Source organism: Chiloscyllium punctatum, chromosome 10 (genome assembly GCF_047496795.1).
Source record: "Chiloscyllium punctatum isolate Juve2018m chromosome 10, sChiPun1.3, whole genome shotgun sequence".
NCBI classification, from domain to species: Eukaryota; Metazoa; Chordata; class Chondrichthyes; order Orectolobiformes; family Hemiscylliidae; genus Chiloscyllium; species Chiloscyllium punctatum.
Window position 1 is genome coordinate 56,734,141 of NC_092748.1, and position 21,418 is coordinate 56,755,558.

Below are 21,418 nucleotides of genomic sequence, written 5' to 3' on the forward strand. Positions count from 1 at the left end.
CCAGGGGTGTCTCACCTCCACACTACCCCTGATGGGGGTCTCGTCTCCATACTGCCCCAGAGGGGTGGTCTCACCTCCACACCGCCTCTGAGAGGGGGGGTCTCACTTCCACACCACCCCTGAGGGGGGGGACGTCTCACTTCAACACCGCCCCTGACCGGGGGGGGGGGGGGGGGGGGGAGGGGGGGTGTCTCACCTCCACTTTACCCCTTAGGGGTGTCTCATCTCTACACCGCCCTTGAGGGGGGAGGTCTCACTTCCATACCGCCCCTGAGGGGGGGTCTCACCTCCACACTACCCCTGAGGGGGTGTCTCGTCTCCACACCCCCGCCCCGGAGGGAGGGTCTCACCTCCACACCGCCCCTGACGGGGGGTCTCACCTCCACACCACCCCTGAGGAGGTGTCTCGTCTCCATACTGCTCCTGAGGGGGGTCTCACCTCCATACCTCCCCTGAGGGGGACCTCACCTTCAGACTGTGGCAAACTTAATCTACTTCCTGCCTGTTCTCATTGCAGCCACAGATGCCAGGGATCTCACTCTCCACTATGTCGGACTTGCTTGCTCCACGGAAGGTGAGTAGATTCCAGAAAGGATTTTCAAACAGTGAGAGAAGAGCAAACAAATGTAAAAGCGGATGGAGCAGATGAACTCCAGGCAGGAGCCTGCACGCTGTGCTGCTACTCCACCGCCATCTTCAGACCAGGGCAGTCTAATTGCTTATGCGAGATCCCAAGGTCATCCTAGCTTAACATTCTTTTAAACAGTAAACTAGCACACACATGTCTGGTCCATCTACTTTTGTTTTCTCTCTTTCTCTGCTTTAGAAGGACTGTAGTGCTGAACTTTTAACTTTACTTCTGTATTTTTCTAACTTATACTAAAATTTGTATCTAGGCACCTTTTGTACCTAAGATGGCACCAGAAATGATGACTTTGTACACTTTTCACTGTCTAATTCGCATTCTAATGATGTCAGCTTACTCCATATTTCACCAATGAGAAGCTTTCCTGCTGCACAACTAAATATGTTTCACATGCATATTTTGAGCACTTCGAATTTTAATTACAATTGGAAGCCTAAGGGCAAAGAGAGAGAAAGTAGAAAGGTGCACAACTCCAGTTTTGACTTCAGGAATGAGATGCTGTCGACATAGTCTTGACTAGGTTACTGAACTCTTCTGAAGAATGCAAATATCAGAAATTTTGGCAGGTTGTATTAAGAATCTGGAAACTGAAACAACCCCTTTTTAAAGTTAATTTAAGTGGAAGATCTGTTAAGATACTTTAAACATCGGAGATACTAGTAGATTAAATATGGTTTTGATTATACCTTTGATTAACCATATGTAGAGAGCAATGAATGAATCATGAGTGACAAAGAAGCCAGTGTTCATATTACTCCTATTTTATCCCCCCATTAAACTCTGTAATTTCTTATTAAATGGCCAGAGTGCTCTAATTGCTAATGTGAGATTGCAAGGTCATCCTGGCTTAACTTTCTCCTAAAATCACATGCAGTAAACCAACGCGGACTTCCAGCTTCCAGATGAAACCCAGCTCCTGAGAACCCAAGTTGAAGTCCAGTGCAGACTTGTTTGCTCTGTCTGCTTTTATTTTTTCTCTCTCTTTGTCTGCTTTAGAAGGTCTGTCATGCTGAATTTTAAACCTTATTTCTTTACTTTTATAAGTTATACTTAAGATTTTGTACCTAGGCACCTATGTACCTGAGGTGTCACTGAAAATGGTGACTTTAGACATTTGTCACTACTCCTGTACTTGAGTACGTGACAATAAAACCTAACTTTAATTCCAGCAAAGAAAATTTCTTATTATGGTTTCAGAGATACTTTCATTCACTCTTAGTTCAACATCAGCAATTATTTCGAGCTCTAGGCACAAAAATAAGTTACATCAGGGAAACCAAAAGAAGTTTAATACAATGAATGGAATGAAATACTAACTCCACCTTTAAGGTCAGTTATGTTTTAATTAGATACAATTAAAATTAGGTTTGTGGATCAATTTCTCTTTATCTTGTGTCACTGATTGACCATAATCTTCATTTCTTCGTTACTTACTGCAAATATAAGGTCAGCTCTATGTTCCAAAACTAGACTAAGATAAAAACTCTCAACAAGTGTGTGTAAAAATATGATAAATTAGTAGTAATTAGATTAAGTATTTGGTATCCATTTGCCAGGACAATATTTGTAATGGTCAATGTCCCAAACAAATATATTAGCTAAACAATATATTCAACTAGTGTTCAGACATAAAATTAAATGTAAAGGAACCAAATTATCCATGTCAGAACAGCCAAAATGTTCGTTTTACATTGCAGTTCAGGTCTCAAAAATGACTGAAACACAGCCTATTAAAAATTTGGCGTCATAAATACTGGTTTACTGAGCAGCAGTAGAATGCAGGGCTCTGTTCCACTAACTAGGAAGGTGACCAGGTTCTCATGGAGAAGCGTCTAGAATATGTAAAGCAGGATAGATTAAAAAGCATGGATTTAATAGCTGAATACCAAGTAGAAGTGAAAGTAGCATACACAGTATTAGAAAACAGGCATACAAAATATTTTCTTTCAAAATTACTACTCTGAAGGAAAGAGAACCCAGACAATTGTAAATAAGCTACTAAATTAAGTTTATTGAAAAAAGGAATAGAAAATAGTTAACACAAAACACAGAAAAGACGTCCATATTAAAACAGCCTTCAAATTGTAAATAATCTCAAATGTTGTATAAATATTTTCAGGTCTTATAAAAATGAGCTCCGGTAATGAAAAGTTGATATTGAAACACTCTACTTACAATTATCTTTAACTTTTTAAACTTTAGAACATTTTGTTTCATGAATGGCTGCACTACTTTTCAGTGTTTAGATTGATATTCTAATAAAGTAACAATGCTTCCATTTCTGCCATGCATTATGCTTAATAAAGTACTGTAAGCTCACAGCATAAATAAGACACTAAGCTGGATATATTAATATTTGTATTGTTTAGAATTGCTGTGGAAAACAAACATTCACTAGGCTAATACAATTGGTTGCTTTAATAATGTTCAAAAGCTTTACGTGCTCAGTTTTAATTACTATCATATGACCAGTGATCAAAATCCATTGTCATATTGATTTTTTTCCCCTTTCTGACACAAGTTGATTTGGAAGAATTCTGCTTGGCTTGCATATCTATCTGAATCCCAGACTGCATGACAGGTCCTGCTAGGTTCATAGACAGGATATTGCCAAAACCACTCATCATTTTCTGCAGACTTTCGTTCATGCCATCTACCTTCTCGTTATTGGTAGCTGTGATCTGACATGACACCTCTGTACTGTTTGACTCCTCTGTCTTAGACTCATAGAAAGACTCTTCAGAAAACCTTGCAGTAAGAGGTAAGAAAAGCTAAGTAAAAAGAGGAGAGAGAGAGAGAAAGACCATAGATGAACACAACAGCAAACAAAAGATTAAATATCAGCACTGGAGAATATTTAGAAAAAGCACAAAATTGATTTTTTTATTAGCTTGTGACTACTCACCATATATACAGCAATTCTTAACCTTCCAGTAAAGTCCTCCTCCACATTTAATGGGTAATACTATGAGCCAGCCAACTTAATTGGGAAAGTTTTTTGTGACCACTGGCCTTGTAACAGCACATCACTTTCTCTTGCAGGTGTCCTAGACATTTTTTTCACTTATCTTCTAACAGCAGCTAATTTAAAATATTTACTACAACCAATGGAGTCCTCCTCCACTCTGTCGGATTATTTTGATGAACACTATTAATCTTAATTAACTTAACAAAATTCAGATGTAAATTAACAGATGTGGGCCATTTTGTTCCTATCATATGTATATGTGGGTAATATATTTTGTCCCAACATTTTCTGGCATAATAACTTTTAAGAGGGAATTTCATAAGTTTTGATGATTACTAAATAAGAATCCTCACATTAAACTGAATCATTTCTGGATAATGTTGAAAACCCAATAAGTACATTATGATTATTTATGACAGTCTGGGACTTACACAATTTGTGAAACTAAGACGTTGTACAGTGGAGATTTTTCAATTGCCTAAGCTTACGTAAAACTGTAAAATGTTTACTGGAATGCTGTGGCCAGTGGTTGAATAGGGAAAATTATTTTTCCCTTATTTGCCAGAAAATCACATGATGTAGTTAGAAGAAAATGTGAAGAAATTGGAGTGATGTCTCCATAAAGGACAGGGGCTTCCAGAGGGCGTATGTCAATACTTTGCCCCATACTTGCTGGTAAAATAGATTATCCATCATTTATGCAGGAGAACATTTATTACATTTTTTTTTACATGTGTAATAAGTAATTTTTGAAGCAGAGGAAAATGTGAATAGTAGTTGTAGCATTTAAAAAATCACAGTTAATGATATAGCTTTGATTACTTACAGGTGCACTGGACTGCTCCACCAACTTTTGCTCCCACATTTTCAAACGTCTTTCTCGTTCCTTCAACTCCTGTTCTTTTGTGCTCAGATCTCGTTCCAGTTTCTTTAGTCTTTCTAAAGTGGCCTCTATCTCACATCTGTAGGAAACAATTACAGCACTTGTTAACTAGAATAAATTTGTTTTAGATTCCCACTTAAATCCTAATTAAATTTCACTGACTTCCTAGATAATCAGAACAAATACTGGGTTGGTGCCACAATATTTTGAATTAGACATGTGCTAAATATTTATAAATATAAATATATAAAGTATTTGTTTAAAGGCACCTTGTTTTATATTGAAACAGACTAGTAACAGAAACTTTGCATGGAGTTTTCCCAATGTCACTGTAAAATAGTTGCCATAACTGGGACTGGTGGCATATCTTAGCCACAATCCCCCAGTCTTGTTATAGTATTACTGCATTAGCTCCATGCACAACAATCTTTGGCTATTTCTAAACGAATTTTAAAGCAGACAATGGTTAACAAGGCTAAGCAAATCAATACACATCACTTAAGAATACATAGTAATTCATCACTATGCTTATTTCCTTTATACAGAGAAGTATACCGACAAATATGTAAATTTATGGACCAAACAATGTAATAGCTTCTATAAATTTTCTGGGCAATTCCCTACTTTGCACATTACATTTCTTTATTTTGCTACATTATTTTACTCATTACCCTCTTCTTGCAAAAATGTTTTCCAGCAAAAGTTTTTTTTAACATATAGCGTTGAATAACACACCTAAGGACCCCACTCCCCAGTGCTTCCATGGTCCACAATTGCCATTCCAAGATCACATTTCTAGTAAACTCTACCATTTGTATCACTTCTTTTGTAATGTCTACTTCCAACTATTGTTTAGTGGATGAAGACTTTAGAGAGGGTATACTCAGTGCTTGCAGGCTTATTGGTGCTGAATCAAGGCTACACAAAACTGGCAAATTCTCCCAAAGCAGAGGCAGGTGAAGTTGCTGCTGGAGGCCTTTGGATCTATCCTTTTCCTCCTTTTATCTATCATTCTTGTTCTTAATTAGTCTCAAAGGTCCCTGTTGCACTTTTGATGTAGCATCTCCAGGAACCATGATCTATGGCCGATGTTTTCCACTAGCGATGGTCAATGTGTCACACAGAGAGTAACTTCAGCAGTTTCTCAAATTTTTTGCATGGAGCCCCTCTGTTCCAGTTACCAGTGGCCAGCTCTCCACACAACAGTCTTGGTCAGGCAACTGTTGTTCATCCAGACAGATACAAACCCATCACCACCACCTTCCACAGCCCTCATACCCTACCTAACATGGCTGGTCTTCCAGGAGGATAGCCTCAATACTGGTGATTTTGGCCATTTCCAGGACTTCAATGTTAGTGATATGATCCTGCCAGCAGATCATGAGGATGTTGCAGCGGTAGCATTGGTGGAAGTGCTCATAAAGGACCCATGACTTGGCGCCACTGCAGGTCTGACCGCCTGTGAGTCAAGAGAGCACAGTCATCAGCAAAAAGACATTCACATGAGTTCCTCTTGTGTGTTTGTGTGAGCCTGAAGATGTCAGAAGTTGAAAAGAAATCCATTAGTCTCGAGGCGAGACATGAACTATCACAGGAATTATTCTCTTGCCTTCTACAGCAGCATGCTGAAGGTGATGGGGAATAGGGCTCTGGCTGGTACACATCCCTGTTTCACACCATTGAAGATTTAGAAGGGATTTGAGAGGTCACTGCTGTATTTGTCTATCCTGATTTTCATGAAGCTGCTGCTTCATAACCAGGAATCTGTTTTTTAAAGATTTTCCAAAGTTTAGTTCTGCTTACAGTGTTTATTGTGTTGGTGAGATTTACAAAAGTGACATATAGGCCCTTTGTTTTACTCAGATCATACCTCATGTATTTGTCTGAACATAAGTATCTTGTTGGGGTTCCTCTGGTGCTGGTGAACCTGCAATGGCTCTCTGGGAGGTTTCTTTCTGCTGTTCAGAAGTATTCTAGCCAGGATCTTCCCAGCAAATAAAAAAAGAGGATGAATTTCATGGTAGTTACAGCAATCTGCCCTTGCTGTTTTGTGTTTGTACACAATGATAATAATGGCATCATGAAGATTCTGTGCAATGCTGCCCTGCTTCCAGCAGGCCATGAAAACCTCATGGAGTTTGGTATGTAGGGTAGTGCCACCATGCTTTAAGACTTCAGGAGGAATTCTGTTGACTCCTGGGCTTTGTTGCTCTTCATCTGATCGGTACCAGTCACATTTCTCACAGGAATGCCAGCATAATAAGTTTATTGTTAGATGCAGTTGATACTAGTTTTGTGTACTGTGTACTTGGTGCTGAAGAGCATTTCAAAATGCTCTGACAAGCAAACCAGAACTGACTTTTCGTCAATGTGTACTGTCCTGCCATCAGTGCTCCTCAGGGATTTTGGGTTTGATATGCTGGTACATAGATTTCAGTGCTTCATAGAAGCTTCATATGCTACCAGTAACAGCATGCCATTGAGATTTATCCACAAGTATGATCCACCAGTCATTTTGAAAGTTCCTCCATTTACCCTGAAGTGTGCTGTATGCTTGGTGGCTGATTGTCAATTCCTCTCAGTTCCTTTGGTTGAGCCATGTGTGAGCCTTATAAGCTGACCTTTTCATTGTCATTTTCATTAAACTGATCCCTATTCTCCCTGGCGTCGATTCTGATGACTTAATTGGAAGTATCCAATATTACAGCTTTGGTGTGTTCCCAGAGTTAGTCTGAGTGGAAACAACAGTGAGATCAGAGTGTTCCAGTCTGGCCTGTAGGTTGTTTGAGCTTTAGGGAGAGGCTGAACAGACTGGAGCGGTTTTCCCTGGAGTGTCGGAGGCTCAGGGGCGACCTTATAGAGGTTTACAAAATTATGAGGGCATGGATAGGGTAAATAGATAAAGTCTTTTCCCTGGGGTGGGGGAGTCCAGAACTAGAGGGCATAGGTTTAGGGTGTGAGGGGAAAGATATAAAAGAGACCGAAGGGGCAACCTTTTCACGCAGAAGGTGGTACGTGTATGGAATGAGCTGCCAGAGGATGTGGTGGAGGCTAGTACAATTGCAACATTTAAGTGGCATTTGGATGGGTATATGAATAAGAAGGGTTTGGAAGGATATGGGCCTGGTGCTGGCAGGTGGGATTAGATTGGGTTGGGATATCTGGTCGGCATGGACGGGTTGGACCGAAGGGTCTGTTTCCATGCAGTACATCTCTATGACTCTAAGATGACATTTGAACATTGCTGACTCAAAATTTGAGTTGTCACTAGGTCTGTTCTTGGACTTAAACTTGACGTGAAAGTTCAGATTTAAATGAACAAGCCAGTGTCTGTATCCCAATCAGCACAGGATGAGAATGCAGGACATCCTTTAGGTCTCACTGGAGCACCAAGACATAGTCTTTCAAGTGCTAGCGTTTAGTGCGGAGATGTACCCATTTTGTCTTGAAGTGGTCTTTTTATTGAAAGTTGTTGGTTTTGGCCTGTTGATTTTCTGAATAGATTTCCAAGAGTAAATATTCATTTCCACTGCAGTTTTTGATTCCATGGTTTCTGAGTGCTCCCTTCCTTGGCAAGCTGTCACAGTCAATTCTGGCATTGAATTTCCTTGGGAAGGGCATTCTAGATGAACTCACAGAGATCTGTGTTGAACTCATCTTTGCGTAACCTCCACTTCATTTCTCATAACGTCCCAGTGCCCCAGTGTACACTTCTTTCCCATTCTTTTCAGTATTTACAACTTATACTTAAATAGCTGAGTACTTGTATACTATCTGAAAATTAACATTATAAAGACAAGAATAATTAAACAATTTTTGTAATAAATATTTTGAATGTCTGTTTGGCTTTCATAAAATGTTAACACAAGTTTTTTTCCATCATTGCTCACTGCCAGAATGCAGCAGCTGACTTGTGAGACCATCTGAGAGCAGTGTGTGTGACATCCATGTTAAGAAATAGATCGTCATCTCTCATAGCAAGCAAATGTTTCTGATTCATTAGTATTGATGTAAAGATCTAAAAATATTGATGTCTTTTCATCTGCTCCATCATGACTATAATTTGAAACTATTAACAACAGAATCTTGCTAAACCAGTTTTACCTGTGTTTTTTTTAAAGTTTTACAGTTTTCAATGGTGTTTTAAAAAAAATACATCACAACATTGATTTCTAATTGCTGCATTTTCTGTTTCATGACATCTGTATACATTGAGTTTTATGTTGTAACAAACCAGAAATTCAAGTTGGCCCATTTTCAATAAAGACCATATGTACACAGTGCTGAAGCTAACTGTAGCACTTCTGTAACTGTGCCAACCGAGATCAGCTATCTTCATACAAACCAAGAACTGAAGTTAAGGAGTTTCTTGATCTTCATGGCTTAGTACCATACCAGACAGTGTATTATTTACTAAGACATTCAGAGAATAGATTCTTACACCTTTCAAAGCCGAGTGGATTGTATATTCCCCCCAAGAATTTAAAGCTGAATTATTTTTCTATATGCTGTTGGTGCAAAATTTATTACTTAGTATGGTGAAAGTCATCATAAAAAGGAAATTAATTCAAAATATATGCTACTGGCATGCTGGTGATCTCACTGGAATTAAATAATTGGTTTTCTGAACACATGCGTGGTCTGGGGTAACTGCAGTTTGTCACCTAATGGTTATGTCCTGCCGGCTGCTATACTGATAACAAAATATCACAAATTTCTTACAATTTGTTCGGTCTATTCTTTCATATTTAAAAACAGAATTGTGCATCAGATATGTACAGCCTACAATTTTCAAAGTTAAGTATCAAATTTATCTCCTATTAAACATATTTCATACATGGGGTCTACTGTAATGGTTTATCTTGCAGCCAGTACTATTTTGTGCATCTCACTCAACGTGTTAGGAATCTCACTGGAATAAATCTCTCCCAATACACAACTGAAATAGTTAATGTCTTCCCTATTTCAAGTGTCACAGTCTCTACCTCTAAAGCTCACCTATCTCTTTATTAAGCCCAATCTATGACGCCAATTGTATATTCAATCACGTAAGACCATAAGACAGAGGAGCAGCAGAGGGAGGTCATTCAGCACAACGGGTCTGATTCTATTTTCAATGAGATCATGGCTGACCTGATAATCCTCAACTCTGTCTTTCTGCCTTATCCTCAGAAACCTTGACTTCCTTACTGATTATCCCAGCCTTGAACACACTTAATAACATAGCCTCAATAGCCCTCTGTGGTAAACAGAGAACAGTACAGCAGAGTAACAGATGCTTTGGCCCAACATATCTATGCTGATTATGTCGACATTCCAAACCAATCCCATCTGACTGCACATGGTCCATATTGCTCTATTCCCTGCCTGTTCATATGTCTGTTTAATTGCTTCTTAAACTTTATTATCATATCTGCTTCTACCATGTTCCTTGGCAGCGCACTCGAGGCACCCACCACTCTATGCGTAAAAAGAAAACCTGCCTTGCACATCTTCTTTGAACTTTCTCCCTCTCACCTTAAACATTTGTCCATGATTTTGATATTTCCAACCTGGGAAAAAAGACTCTGAATATCCACCCTATCAATGCCCCTCATAATTTTATATAATTCTATCAGGTCATCCCTCAACCTCTGAAGCTCTAATGAAAACAATCCGAATTTGTCCATTCAGGTAGCATCCTGTAAACTTCTTCTGCATTGTCTCCAAAGCCTCCACAACTTTCCACAGTGTGGCAACCAGAATTGTACACAATGTACCAAATGTCGCCTAACTAAAGTTTTATACTCAATGCCCCGATCAATGAAGGCAAGTATGTTTTATGCATTTGTTACCACTTTACCCACTTGTATTGCCACTTTCAGGGAGCTACAGACACAAGATCCCTCTTATATTAATGATCCAAAGGGTCCTGCCATTTATTGTATACTTTCCTCTTGCATTTGACCTCCCAAAATGTATCACCTCACACTTGTCCAGATTGAACATCATCTACCATTTCTTCACACAAATTTGCATCTGATCTACATCCTGCTATATCCTTTGATAACCTCCCTCGCTATCCACAATTCTACCAATTTTTGTGTCACCTGCAAATTTAATAATCAGACCACCAACATTTTCATCCAAACCATTTATCTATATATCACAAACAACAGAGGCCTCAGCACTGATCCTGCAGAACACCATCAGTCACAGACCTCCAGTCAGACAATCACCCTTCCACAACTAGCCTTTGTCTTCTGTGGCCAAGCCAATTTTGCATCCAACTTAGCAACTCACTATGGATTCTAAGTGACTTAATCTTCTGGACCAGCCCATCATGACAGCCTTTGTCAAATGCTTTTTATCATGAAAAGTCCTTGCCCTAACATCATCAATCATCTTTGTCTCTTTCTCAAAAAACTCAATCAAATTTGTGACCATCTGACTATCCTGAATAAGTCCATCCATTCTTTTCCAAATGTGAGTAAATCCTGTCCCTAAGAATCTTCTCCAATAATTTCCTGATCACACAACACCAGGTTATAGTCCAACAGGTTTATTTGGAAGCACTAGCTTTCGGAGTGCTGCTCCTTCATCAGGTGGTTGTGGAGTAAAGATCGTAGGACACAGAATTTATGGCCACTGGTGTAGGGCTCACTGGCCTATAATTTCCTGAATTATTCCTGTTGCCTTTCTTAAACAAAGGAACACAACTGGCTATTCTGTAGTCTTCTGGGATTTGCCTATGGCTAAAGAGGATACAAAAATCTCTGTCAAGGCCTCAGCAATCCTCTTCTTTGCCTCCATCAGTATCCTGGGATAGATCCCATTAGACCCTGGGTACCTATTCACCTGAATGTTTTTCAAGACTCTTCCTCCTTAACATAGAAGATATTTACCCTAGAATATCAACAAACCCCTCCCTAATCTTTTCATCCATGTCCTTCTCCTTGGTGAATACTGATGTGAAGTACTCATTAAGGACTTCACCCACTTCCTCTAGCTTCACACTTAAATTCCCTTCTTTGCCCCTGAGTGGACCTAATCCTTCCCTTGGTACCGTCTTGCTCTTTATACATCTTCTGGGATTTTCCGTTATCCTACTTGTCAAGATCATTTCATGGCCACTTTTAGCACTCCTAATTCCTTAAATTCTTTCCTGCTTCCCTTTACATTCCTCAAGGGCTTTATTTGATTTGTTCCCTAAACTTTACATATGCTTCCTTTCTCTTTTGAACATCTCTTCCAACATCTCTTGTCATCCAGGGTTCCCAAATCTTGCCATCCTTACCTTTCATCCTCACAGGAGCATGCTGGCCTGGAACTCTGAACAACTAACCATTAAACACACCCACTCAGATGTGAATTTACTCTCAACTACTCCCAATCTAATATTTCCAGTTCCTGCCTAATACTGTTGTAATTACCCTTTCTCCACTTTAGCTCTTTCATCTGAGGACCAATTGTATCCTTATCCAATTATTCTTAAAACTTACAGAATTATGACCACAGTTCACAAAATGCTCCCCCACTGAAACTTTGATCATCTGGCCAGTCTCATTACACAAAGCAAGGTCTTTGTGGCCCCTTCCCAAGTTGGAGTGTCTACATACTGTTTCAAGAACCCCCTCTGGATGCACCTAACAAATTCTAGCTTATTCAAGCCCCTGGCACTAAGGGAGTCCCAGTCATATTTTGGGAAATATAAAATCCCTCACTACAATAACGCTGTTGTTTTTAAATCTTTCCATGCTTTTCTTACATAACTGCTCCTCTATCTCCTTCTGGCTATTGGGAGGCCTATAGTATAACCCCATCATAGTGACTGCACCTTTCTTATTCCTGAGTTCTACCCAAATGGCCTCATTGGATGAGCCTTCCAAGACATCCTCTTTGGTGGAGATGTGACATTCCCCTTAATCAGTAATATAACTCCCACACCCCTTATACATCCCTCTCTCTCATGTGTGAAACATCTAAACCATGCAATGTTGAGCTGGCAGTCCTATACTTCTATCAACTAAGTTCCGGAAGTGGCTAGCACACCATGGTACTAATGTCCCATGTATTAATCCAAGGTCTAAGCTCATCTGCCTTACCTGTTATAATCATTGTACTAAAATGAATACATTTGAAGACCGCCAGTCCCTTCGTATCTATTAATCTGGCCATTCCTTTTTCTTTGTAGTAGATTATTTGATTTAACCTCTACATTTTCCTCAATCATGCTCACTCTCTACATGCTGACCTTCTGCTCTGGTTTCCATCCCCTGCCACACTGGTTTAAAACTTCCAAGTAGCACTAGCAAACCTTCCTGCAAAGATATTAGTGACGCTCCAGTTTAGGTTCAATGCACACTTTTTGTACAGGTCTCATCTGCCCTGAAAGAGATCCCAATGATCCAGATATAAAAAACAAAGAACAGTATGGAATAGAAATAGGCCCTTTCGCCCACCAGGACTGCCCAACACATGATGCCTTTTCAAACTAAAAATTTTTTTGTCTCTACTCTGTCCTGCCTTTTATATCTGTCAAGTTGCCTCTTAAACACTATTATATCCACCTCCACCACCTTTTCAGCGCATTCCACGTATTTATCACCGTCTGTGTAAAACACTTGTCTCTCACATTTCCTTTAAACTTTCCCCCCTTTACCTTAAATGCATGTTCTCTAATAATAGGCATTTCTACCCTGGGAAAATGATTCATACTATCCATTTTATCTATGCCTCTCGTAATTTTGTAAACTACTATCAAGTTACCCCTCATTCTTCAACATTCAAGTGAAAACAAACCAAGTTTGTCCAATCTATCATCATAGCTAATGCCCTGGTAAAACAATATCCTGGTAAACAGTTTCTGTATCCTTCCCAAACCCTCCATATCCTTCTGGTAGTGTGGCCCCCAGAACTGTACACAATATTCCAAACGTTATCTAAATAAAGTTCAATATAGCTGCAACATGACTTGCCAATTTTTGTACTCTATGCCCCAACCAAGGAAGGCAAGGATGTCTCCTTGATCATCTTATTGTTGCTACTTTCAGGGAACTGTGGACGTGTACATCCAGATCTCTCTCTGTGTTGATGCTACTAAGGATTCTGCCGTTTACTGTATACTTCCCTCATGTATTAGATCTCCCAAAATGCATCACATCACATTTGTCTGGATTAAACTCCATCTGTTGTTTGTCCATTCAAGTATCCATCTAATCCATATCCTGCTTTATCCCTGGCAATCTTCCTCACTATCCACAGCTCCCTGAATCTTTGTGTTATCTGCAAACTTACTAATTAGGCCACTACATTCTCCTCCAAATCATTTATATATTACAAGCAATAGTAGGCCCAGCATTGATCCCTGCGGAACAACATTGATCTCCGATCTGAAAACCATCCTTCCACTGCTACATACTGTCCATGACTGAGCCAGTTCTGTAACCATCTTAGCAGCTCATCATGGATCCCATATGACTTTACCTTTTGTATCAGCATGCCATGAGGGACACTAGGTAAAAACAATGACTGCAGACGCTGGAAACCAGATTCTGGATTAGTGGTGCTGGAAAAGCACAGCAGTTCAGGCAGCATCCGAGAAGCAGGAAAATCAACGTTTCGGGCAAAAGCCCTTTATCAGGAATAGAGGCAGAGTGCCTGCAAGATGGAGAGATAAATGAGAGGAGGGTAGGGATAGGGAGAAAGTAACATAGAGTCCAATAGGTGAATGGGGGTGGGGATGGAGGTGATAGGTCAGAGAGGAGGGTGGGGGAAGGTAGCAAAGAGTACAATGGGTGAATGAGGGTGGGGATGAAGGTGATAGGTCAGAGAGGAGGGTGGGGGAAGGTAGCAAAGAGTACAATGGGTGAATGAGGGTGGGGATGAAGGTGATAGGTCAGAGAGGAGGGTGGAGTGGATAGGTGGAAAGGAAGATAGGCAGGTAGGACAAGTCATGGGGACAGTGCTGAGCTGGAAGTTTGGAACTGGGGTGGGGTGGGGGAAGGGGAAATGAGGAAACTGGTGAAGTCCACATTGATGCGTTCTTTCTCCAGGCGTCGGGTGGTGAGGGAGTGGCGGTGAAGGAGGCCCAGGACCTCCACGTCCTCGGCTGAGTGGGAGGAGGAGTTGAAATATTGTGCCACAGGGCGGCGTGGTTGATTGGTACGAGATGTTCCCTAAAGTGCTCTACTCGGAGGCGTCCAGTCTCCCCAGTGTAGAGGAAACCATATCGGGAGCAACGGATACAATAAATGATATTGGTGGATGTGCAGGTAAAACTTTGATGAATGTGGAAGGCTCCTTTGGGGCCTTGGATGGAGGTGAGGGAGGAGGTGTGGGCGCAGGTTTTGCAATTCCTGCGGTGGCAGGGGAAGGTGCCAGGATGGGAGGGTAGGTTGTTGGGGGGCGTGGACCTGACCAGGTAGTCACGGAGGGAATGGTCTTTGCGGAAGGCGGAAAGGGGTGGGGAGAGAAATATATTCCTGGTGGTGGGGTCTTTTTGGAGGTGGCGGAAATGTCATCAGATGATTTGGTTTATGCGAAGATTGGTAGGGTGGAAGGTGAGCACCGGGGGGTTCCGTCTTTGTTACGGTTGGAGGGATGGGGTCTGAGGGCAGAGGTGTGGGATGTGGACGAGATGCGTTGGAGGGCATCCTTAACCACGTGGGAAGGGAAATTGCGGTCTCTAAAGAAGAAGGCCATCTGGTGTGTTCTGTGGTGGAACTGGTCCTCCTGGGAGCAGGTACGGCGGAGGCGGAGGAATTGGATATACGGGATGGCATTTTTGCAGGAGGTAGGTTGGGAAGAGGTGTTATCCAGGTAGCTGTGGGACCCTGTCAAAGGCCTTGCTAAAGTCCATATATACAACATCTATCACCCTGCCTTCATCAATTATCTTCACTACTTCCTCAAAAACAACTGTCCCCACACAAAACCATGCTGCCTATCACTAATAAGTCAATATTTATCCAATTGTGAGTAAATCCTATACCTAAGAATCTTCTCCAATAATTTCTCAACCATTACTCAAGGCTCGTGGCTGGTAATTTCCCAGATTATACCTGTTGCTCTTCTGAAACAAAGAAACAAAATTGACTATTCTCCAGTCTTCTGGGATCTCTCCTGTCACTAACGAGGATACAAAGGTGTTGTACAAAAATCCAGCAATTTCCTCACCTGCTTCTCTCAGCATTTTGTGATAAATCCCATCAGGTCCTGGGGACTTAACTACTTTAATGCTTCTGAAAACACCCAGCACCATCTCCTTTTTTTATGGTGATATGCCCTAGAATATCAATGTACCCCTCCCAAGACTCTATTTCCACCATGTCCTTCGCTTTTATGAATACCAATGCAAAATATTCATAAGGCCACATGCACTTCCACCAATTCCAAGCATAAATTCCCACTTTGCTCTTGATTGGATCTATCCTTCCGTTTTGCTTCTTATAACTTAATAAAATGCCTTGGGATTTTCCTTTATCTTGTTTGCTAAAGACATTGCATGGTCCCTTTAAGTCTTCCTAATTCCTTGTTTGAGTTCTTTCCTGGTATCTTCGTGCTCTTCGAGGGTCTGTTTGTCTTCAGTTTCCTAATCTTTGTGTAAGCCTTCTTTTCCTTTTTGAATAAACAGACGTCCTCCCTCCTACACCAACTCTTTAGCCATGCATTCAAATGTCTGACCTTTCTATTTCTGGCTTCACTGTCAAATGGCAGTAGAGATCCTACTTTTCAATTTTCTATATAACTCCCTAAATTCCCTTTGCAGGATCTCATCTCTCAACCTTCCTATGTCGTCAGTACCAATATCAACCGCAATCTCTGGCTGCTTACCCTCCCCTTTCAGAATATCCCATGCCTGGTCACAGACATTCATAAATTCACTACCCACTGAGAGAAGGAATTCCTTCTTAACTCTGCCTTAAATGGTAACCCCTTACTTTGAATTGCTGCCTTCTGATCCTAAGCAGTTTGAATAATCTATTTGCATCTACCCTGTCAAGACCTTTAAAAATCTTGTGTTTTTTAATAGGATTTAGGAAGATATAAATCTTCTAAGCTCCACTGAGTATAAGCCCAACCTACTCAACCTCGCATCTTTAGAAAACCTCTCCATGCCCAAACTCAACCCAGTAAACCTTACCTTCTCTGAAGTGCATCCAATGTTTGTGTTTCTTTCCTTAGATAAGGAGCCTAAATCTGTTCACTGTGTTCTAAGTGTGATCTGACTAGTGCCTAGTATAATTTTAGCAAGACATTCCTTTGAATTTCCTTTTGAAATAAAGGCCAACAGTCCACTTGCCTTCCCGATCATCCACTGAACTTAGCTTTCTGTGATACATATTAATTCACTTCTGTCATGCGAGTCATTAATATATGTTAAATAACTGTGGCATTAGCAATGATCCCATTGGCACACCACTAGTTACAGCTTGCTATCCTGAAAATAACCCCTTTTTTCCCAACTTTTTGTCTATTAGTCAGTTAATCCTTTATCCATGCTAATATGCTTCACAAACACCATGGATGCTTATTGAATAGCCTTATGATTAGCATTTCACAGAATGTCTTTTGGAAATCCATATATTGCATATTACATCTGCTGATTCTCCTTTATCTATCCTGTTTATTATCTCCTCAAAAGAAGTGTGATTAATATGTCAAGCCAAATTTCTATCTTTTTCTTGAATTTTAGATTTCGATTACTTACAGTGTGGAAACAGGCCCTTTGGCCCAACAAGTCCACACCGACCCTCTGAACAGCAACCCAGCCAGACCCATTCCCCTACATTTACCCCTTCACCTAACACTACTGGCAATTTAGCATTGCCAATTCACCTAAACTGCACATCTTTGGACTGTGGGAGGAGACCGGAGCACCTGGAGGAAACCCATGCAGACACGGGGAGAATGTGCAAACTCCACACAGACAGTTGCCCAAGGCAGGAATTGAACCCGGGTCTCTGGCGCTGTGAGGCAACAGTGCTAACCACTGTGTCACCGTGCCACCTATATTTTGCAATATATCCCTTATAACAAACTCTAGAATTTTCCCAATGACAGACGTTAACCTGTAAATACCTATTTTTCTATTGCTCTCCCTCTCTGGAACTTGGTTTTCTCTAAAGAACAATCAAATGAAATACAGGGAGAAGCAGCCATTTGGATACAGAACTGGCTTGACACTAGAAGTCAGTGGGTTGCTTTTCAGACTGGAGGCCTGTGAGAGTGATGCGCCATGAGGACCAGTGCTGGGTCATCTGTATAAATGATTTTGATATGAACACAGGAGGTATAGTTAGTAAGTTTGCAAATGACACCAAAATTGGAAGTGTAGTGGACAGCAAAGAAGGTGACCTCAGAATACAACGGGACCTTGATCAGATGGGCCGATGGGCCTAGGAGTGGCAGATGGAGTTTAATTTAGATAAATGTGAGGTGCTGCATTTTGGAAAGGCAATTCAGCGGAGGACTTTTATACTTAATAGTAAGGTCCTGGGGAGTGTTGCTGAACAAAGAGACCTTGGAGTGCAGGTTTATAGTTTCTTGAACGTGGAGATAGGATAGTGAAGAAAGCGTTTGGTATTGATCAGTGCATTGAGTATAGGAGCTGCAAGGTCATGTTGCGGATGTACAGGACATTGGTTTGGCCACTTTCGGAGTATTATGTGCAATTCTGGTCTTCTTGATACAGGAAGGATGTGAAACTTGAAAGCGTTCAGAAAAGATTTACAAGCATGTTGCCAGGTTTGGAGGATTTGAGCTAGAGGAAGAGACTTAATAGGCTGGGGCTATTTTCCCTGGAACATCGGAGGCTAAGGGGTGACCTTAGGGAGATATATAAAATCATGAGAGGCAATGGATAGGGTGAATAGACAAGATCTTTTCCCTGGAGTAGGAGAGTCCAAAACCAGAGGGCATAGGTTTAAGGTGAGAGGGCAAAGATTTAAAAAGGACCTAAGGGGCAACTTTTTCATACAGAGCGTGGTGTGTGTATGAAGTGAGCTGCCAGAGGAAGTGGTGGAGGCTGGTACAATAACAACATTTAAAAGGTATCTGGAAGGATATACGAATAGGAAGGGTTTAAAGAAATGTGGGCCAAATGCTGGCAAATGGGATTAGAACAATTTAGGATATCTGGTTAGCATGGGTGAGTTGGACCGAAGGGTCTGTTTACATGCTGTATATATCTATGACTCTGTAATTGTCGTTGTAATAGTTTTTTTCATGACATTTCTATCAAAAATATCCTAAGCATCCTGAAATAGTCACCAACTTCAATTTTCAAATTCCTTCCTTTACTGGGATCATGCTGGAATTGATCAATGCTGTTAAGATCACTGCTTCACCCAATGTGACACAACAGTTACTGTGTCTACCTTACCTCTGCACCATTAAACTTAATAAGATGCAAGATATTACCTGTTACAAGTAGTGGTTCCCAATCCCAAACAAATTTTTGAGGAAAGGTCATGAGCAAAAACAAATGTAATCCTTTAACTGTAGGTAGGTCTGACCCATAGCTTCACAACATCTACCACAGGTAAGGAAAGAAGGATTGAACTGAGTGCTTTTGCCATCAAGCTGATCCACACTGGGTTCCAACTACTGAGCCAATCAGCCCTACCAAGACATCCAGGTTGCTACGGCAACATACACTTGTACATGCATGTTGGAGCCTAGAGCTATGAACATTGCTGGAAGAGGCTCTGATTCTCTCCTAGCTAATGTTCCATTCTCACCACCTGCCATTGGCATCTGTTGGGAGGATTTAGAACTTAACTCTCAACCTGGAGTCACCTTCCAGAGCCTGGAGTTCCCAGTTCAGAGGCAAAATGTTACCCCCTATGCTACAAGATTACTCTTTTTTTTATTATTCATACATGGAATGTGAATGTCAATGGCAAAGCCTGCACTTGTTTTCCATCCCTAACGGTCCGCGAAACTGAATGGTTTGCTCGGTCATTTCAGAAGGCAGTTAAGAGACAACCACGTTATTATACCTCTAAAGTCACATATAGGCCAGAATAGGGAAGGAAAACATATTTTCTTCCCTTGAGGACATTAGTGATACATCTGAGATTTTAGAAAAAGCAATGATTATTATGGCCTAGATTTTGAGAATGGTTTTATATTCCAGATATATTAATTTAAATTTCACTGGCTATCATGGTAGCATTTGAACCTATGTTCTCAGCTTTAACCCCTGTTTCTGAATTATTAATGCAGTGACATTACTACTTTGCTCCTCTTTACCTATAAACCTAGCTGTCTTTTGACAATGCTTGACTGTTCTGCACTAAAACGTATCAAGACAGAAAGGCGCCAATTTCTCAACTGGGCATGGAGAGAACAACAAATGAATCTGTTAAGGAATTATTTATGGAATGAACAGATTTAGTCTTAACAACAACATCTGATATTACCTACATAATGTTTCTAGGTTTACTCTGATGGATTAAGTCAAATCCCATTTTTATTACATGCGTTTCTGTGATCTTCATCTTTGTTTTTGGTATCATTTCCTTAATTACAAGCATTTTCTGTGAAACCTATACGCCTGCTTTACTTCCTAATGAGCTATTTACTGAAAACTTTTTTATTCAAACAGGGCAGCATTTAATAGTTATGATACCCAATTCATCCAATATCTTTGGAAATAACATTTTTGTACTTGCTCAAGAACTTTGGTTTCACATTTCAATCTTATGAAGGTATGAAATCTATAAAGCATTTTCTGCATCTCAGCACCAACATAATCTCTAAATTAAAATAACATATAATGTGTTACATCAACCACAACAACATACATTAGAAGGCATGATGCCGCTGTTACAGTATACAGCTGCAATATGCAAACCCTGTAACACTCATTAGTCTCCGCTGAGTCACTGCCTCTATGTTTTTATCTGGGAGACATGCTATTTATATGATATCATGTCACAAATAAAAATAACTCTTCAACACATGCTCAGGCTCACTTTTTCCAATCAGAGAGTAAATGTTTGTCATATTTTATTTTCTTGATGCAACAGTTTGGTTGCAAAACATTAATGGTATGTATTACAAGCCCATTTGTGTTGTTCTCCTTGCTATAAACATTTCCCTCTGCCAAGATTGTCCTTCTAATACAACCACGGTTGTTGTAAGAATATAGTTCTGAATTAATATGAAATGAGCTGCCAGAGGAAGTGGTGGAGGGTGGTACAATTGCAACATTTCAGAGGCATTTGGATGGGTATATGAACAGGAAGGGTTTGGAGGGATATGGGTCGGGTGCTGGCAGGTGGGACCAGATTGGGTTGGGTTGGGATATCTGGTCGGCATGGACAGGTTGGACCGAAGGGTCTGTTTCCATGCTGTACATCTCTATGACTGTATAGTTGCTTAATACAGAACTGAATGGGAACTATTGAACAATAAAATGTATTTATTGCAATTCAAACCAAATGCAGCTAACTTCCTGTTTCTACTTAAAGCTGCAGCTGCCATATCAACTGATCCCAACATTACAATTTTGAAATTTGGGTCAGCTCCTTGTTAATTAGTCATTCCAAATAATTGCCTTAATATCATATACAAATCTTTTAACTTGTTTTATCTTTATTAGTAATTTTCTTCCTCAATATCTTGCTATTATATTTTCTGTAGATAATGACTCTAATCCCATGAGTGATAAGTACCCTGCAATATCTCAACTATGTGACCTGTCATCAGTTGTGAGCCCAAAGTTAGTCAGCTTTCCAATTTATAGGTTATTAAAAATTAATCTTAGTTCTGAACAAAATAGAAATAATGGCAATATGTAATAATCAATTACATCAATTGCTGCCATATTTATATAATTTTTACTATTCTAATGATCAAAAACTTTCCAACAATATGCAATTCCTCAGTAATGCCCTGGTAATAACAATTAATCTCAATACTCAATCCTTTG

General features: G+C 40.3%; 1 protein-coding gene across 7 annotated transcripts in view; it reads right to left on the reverse strand.

The window, feature by feature from the left end:
* Positions 1-21,418, reverse strand: part of LOC140482180 (mitogen-activated protein kinase kinase kinase 20-like) — a 140,430-nt gene that overhangs the window by 53,526 nt on the left and 65,486 nt on the right. For 6 of the 7 annotated variants that reach the window (XM_072579203.1, XM_072579208.1, XM_072579207.1 and 3 more), the window contains exon 11: positions 4,441-4,576. In XM_072579203.1, coding sequence (XP_072435304.1) covers positions 4,441-4,576 — 136 coding nt within the window. Of the gene's footprint in view, positions 1-2,637; positions 3,418-4,440; positions 4,577-21,418 lie in introns of those variants that run through there. The other variant, XM_072579209.1, reaches the window with a different exon arrangement.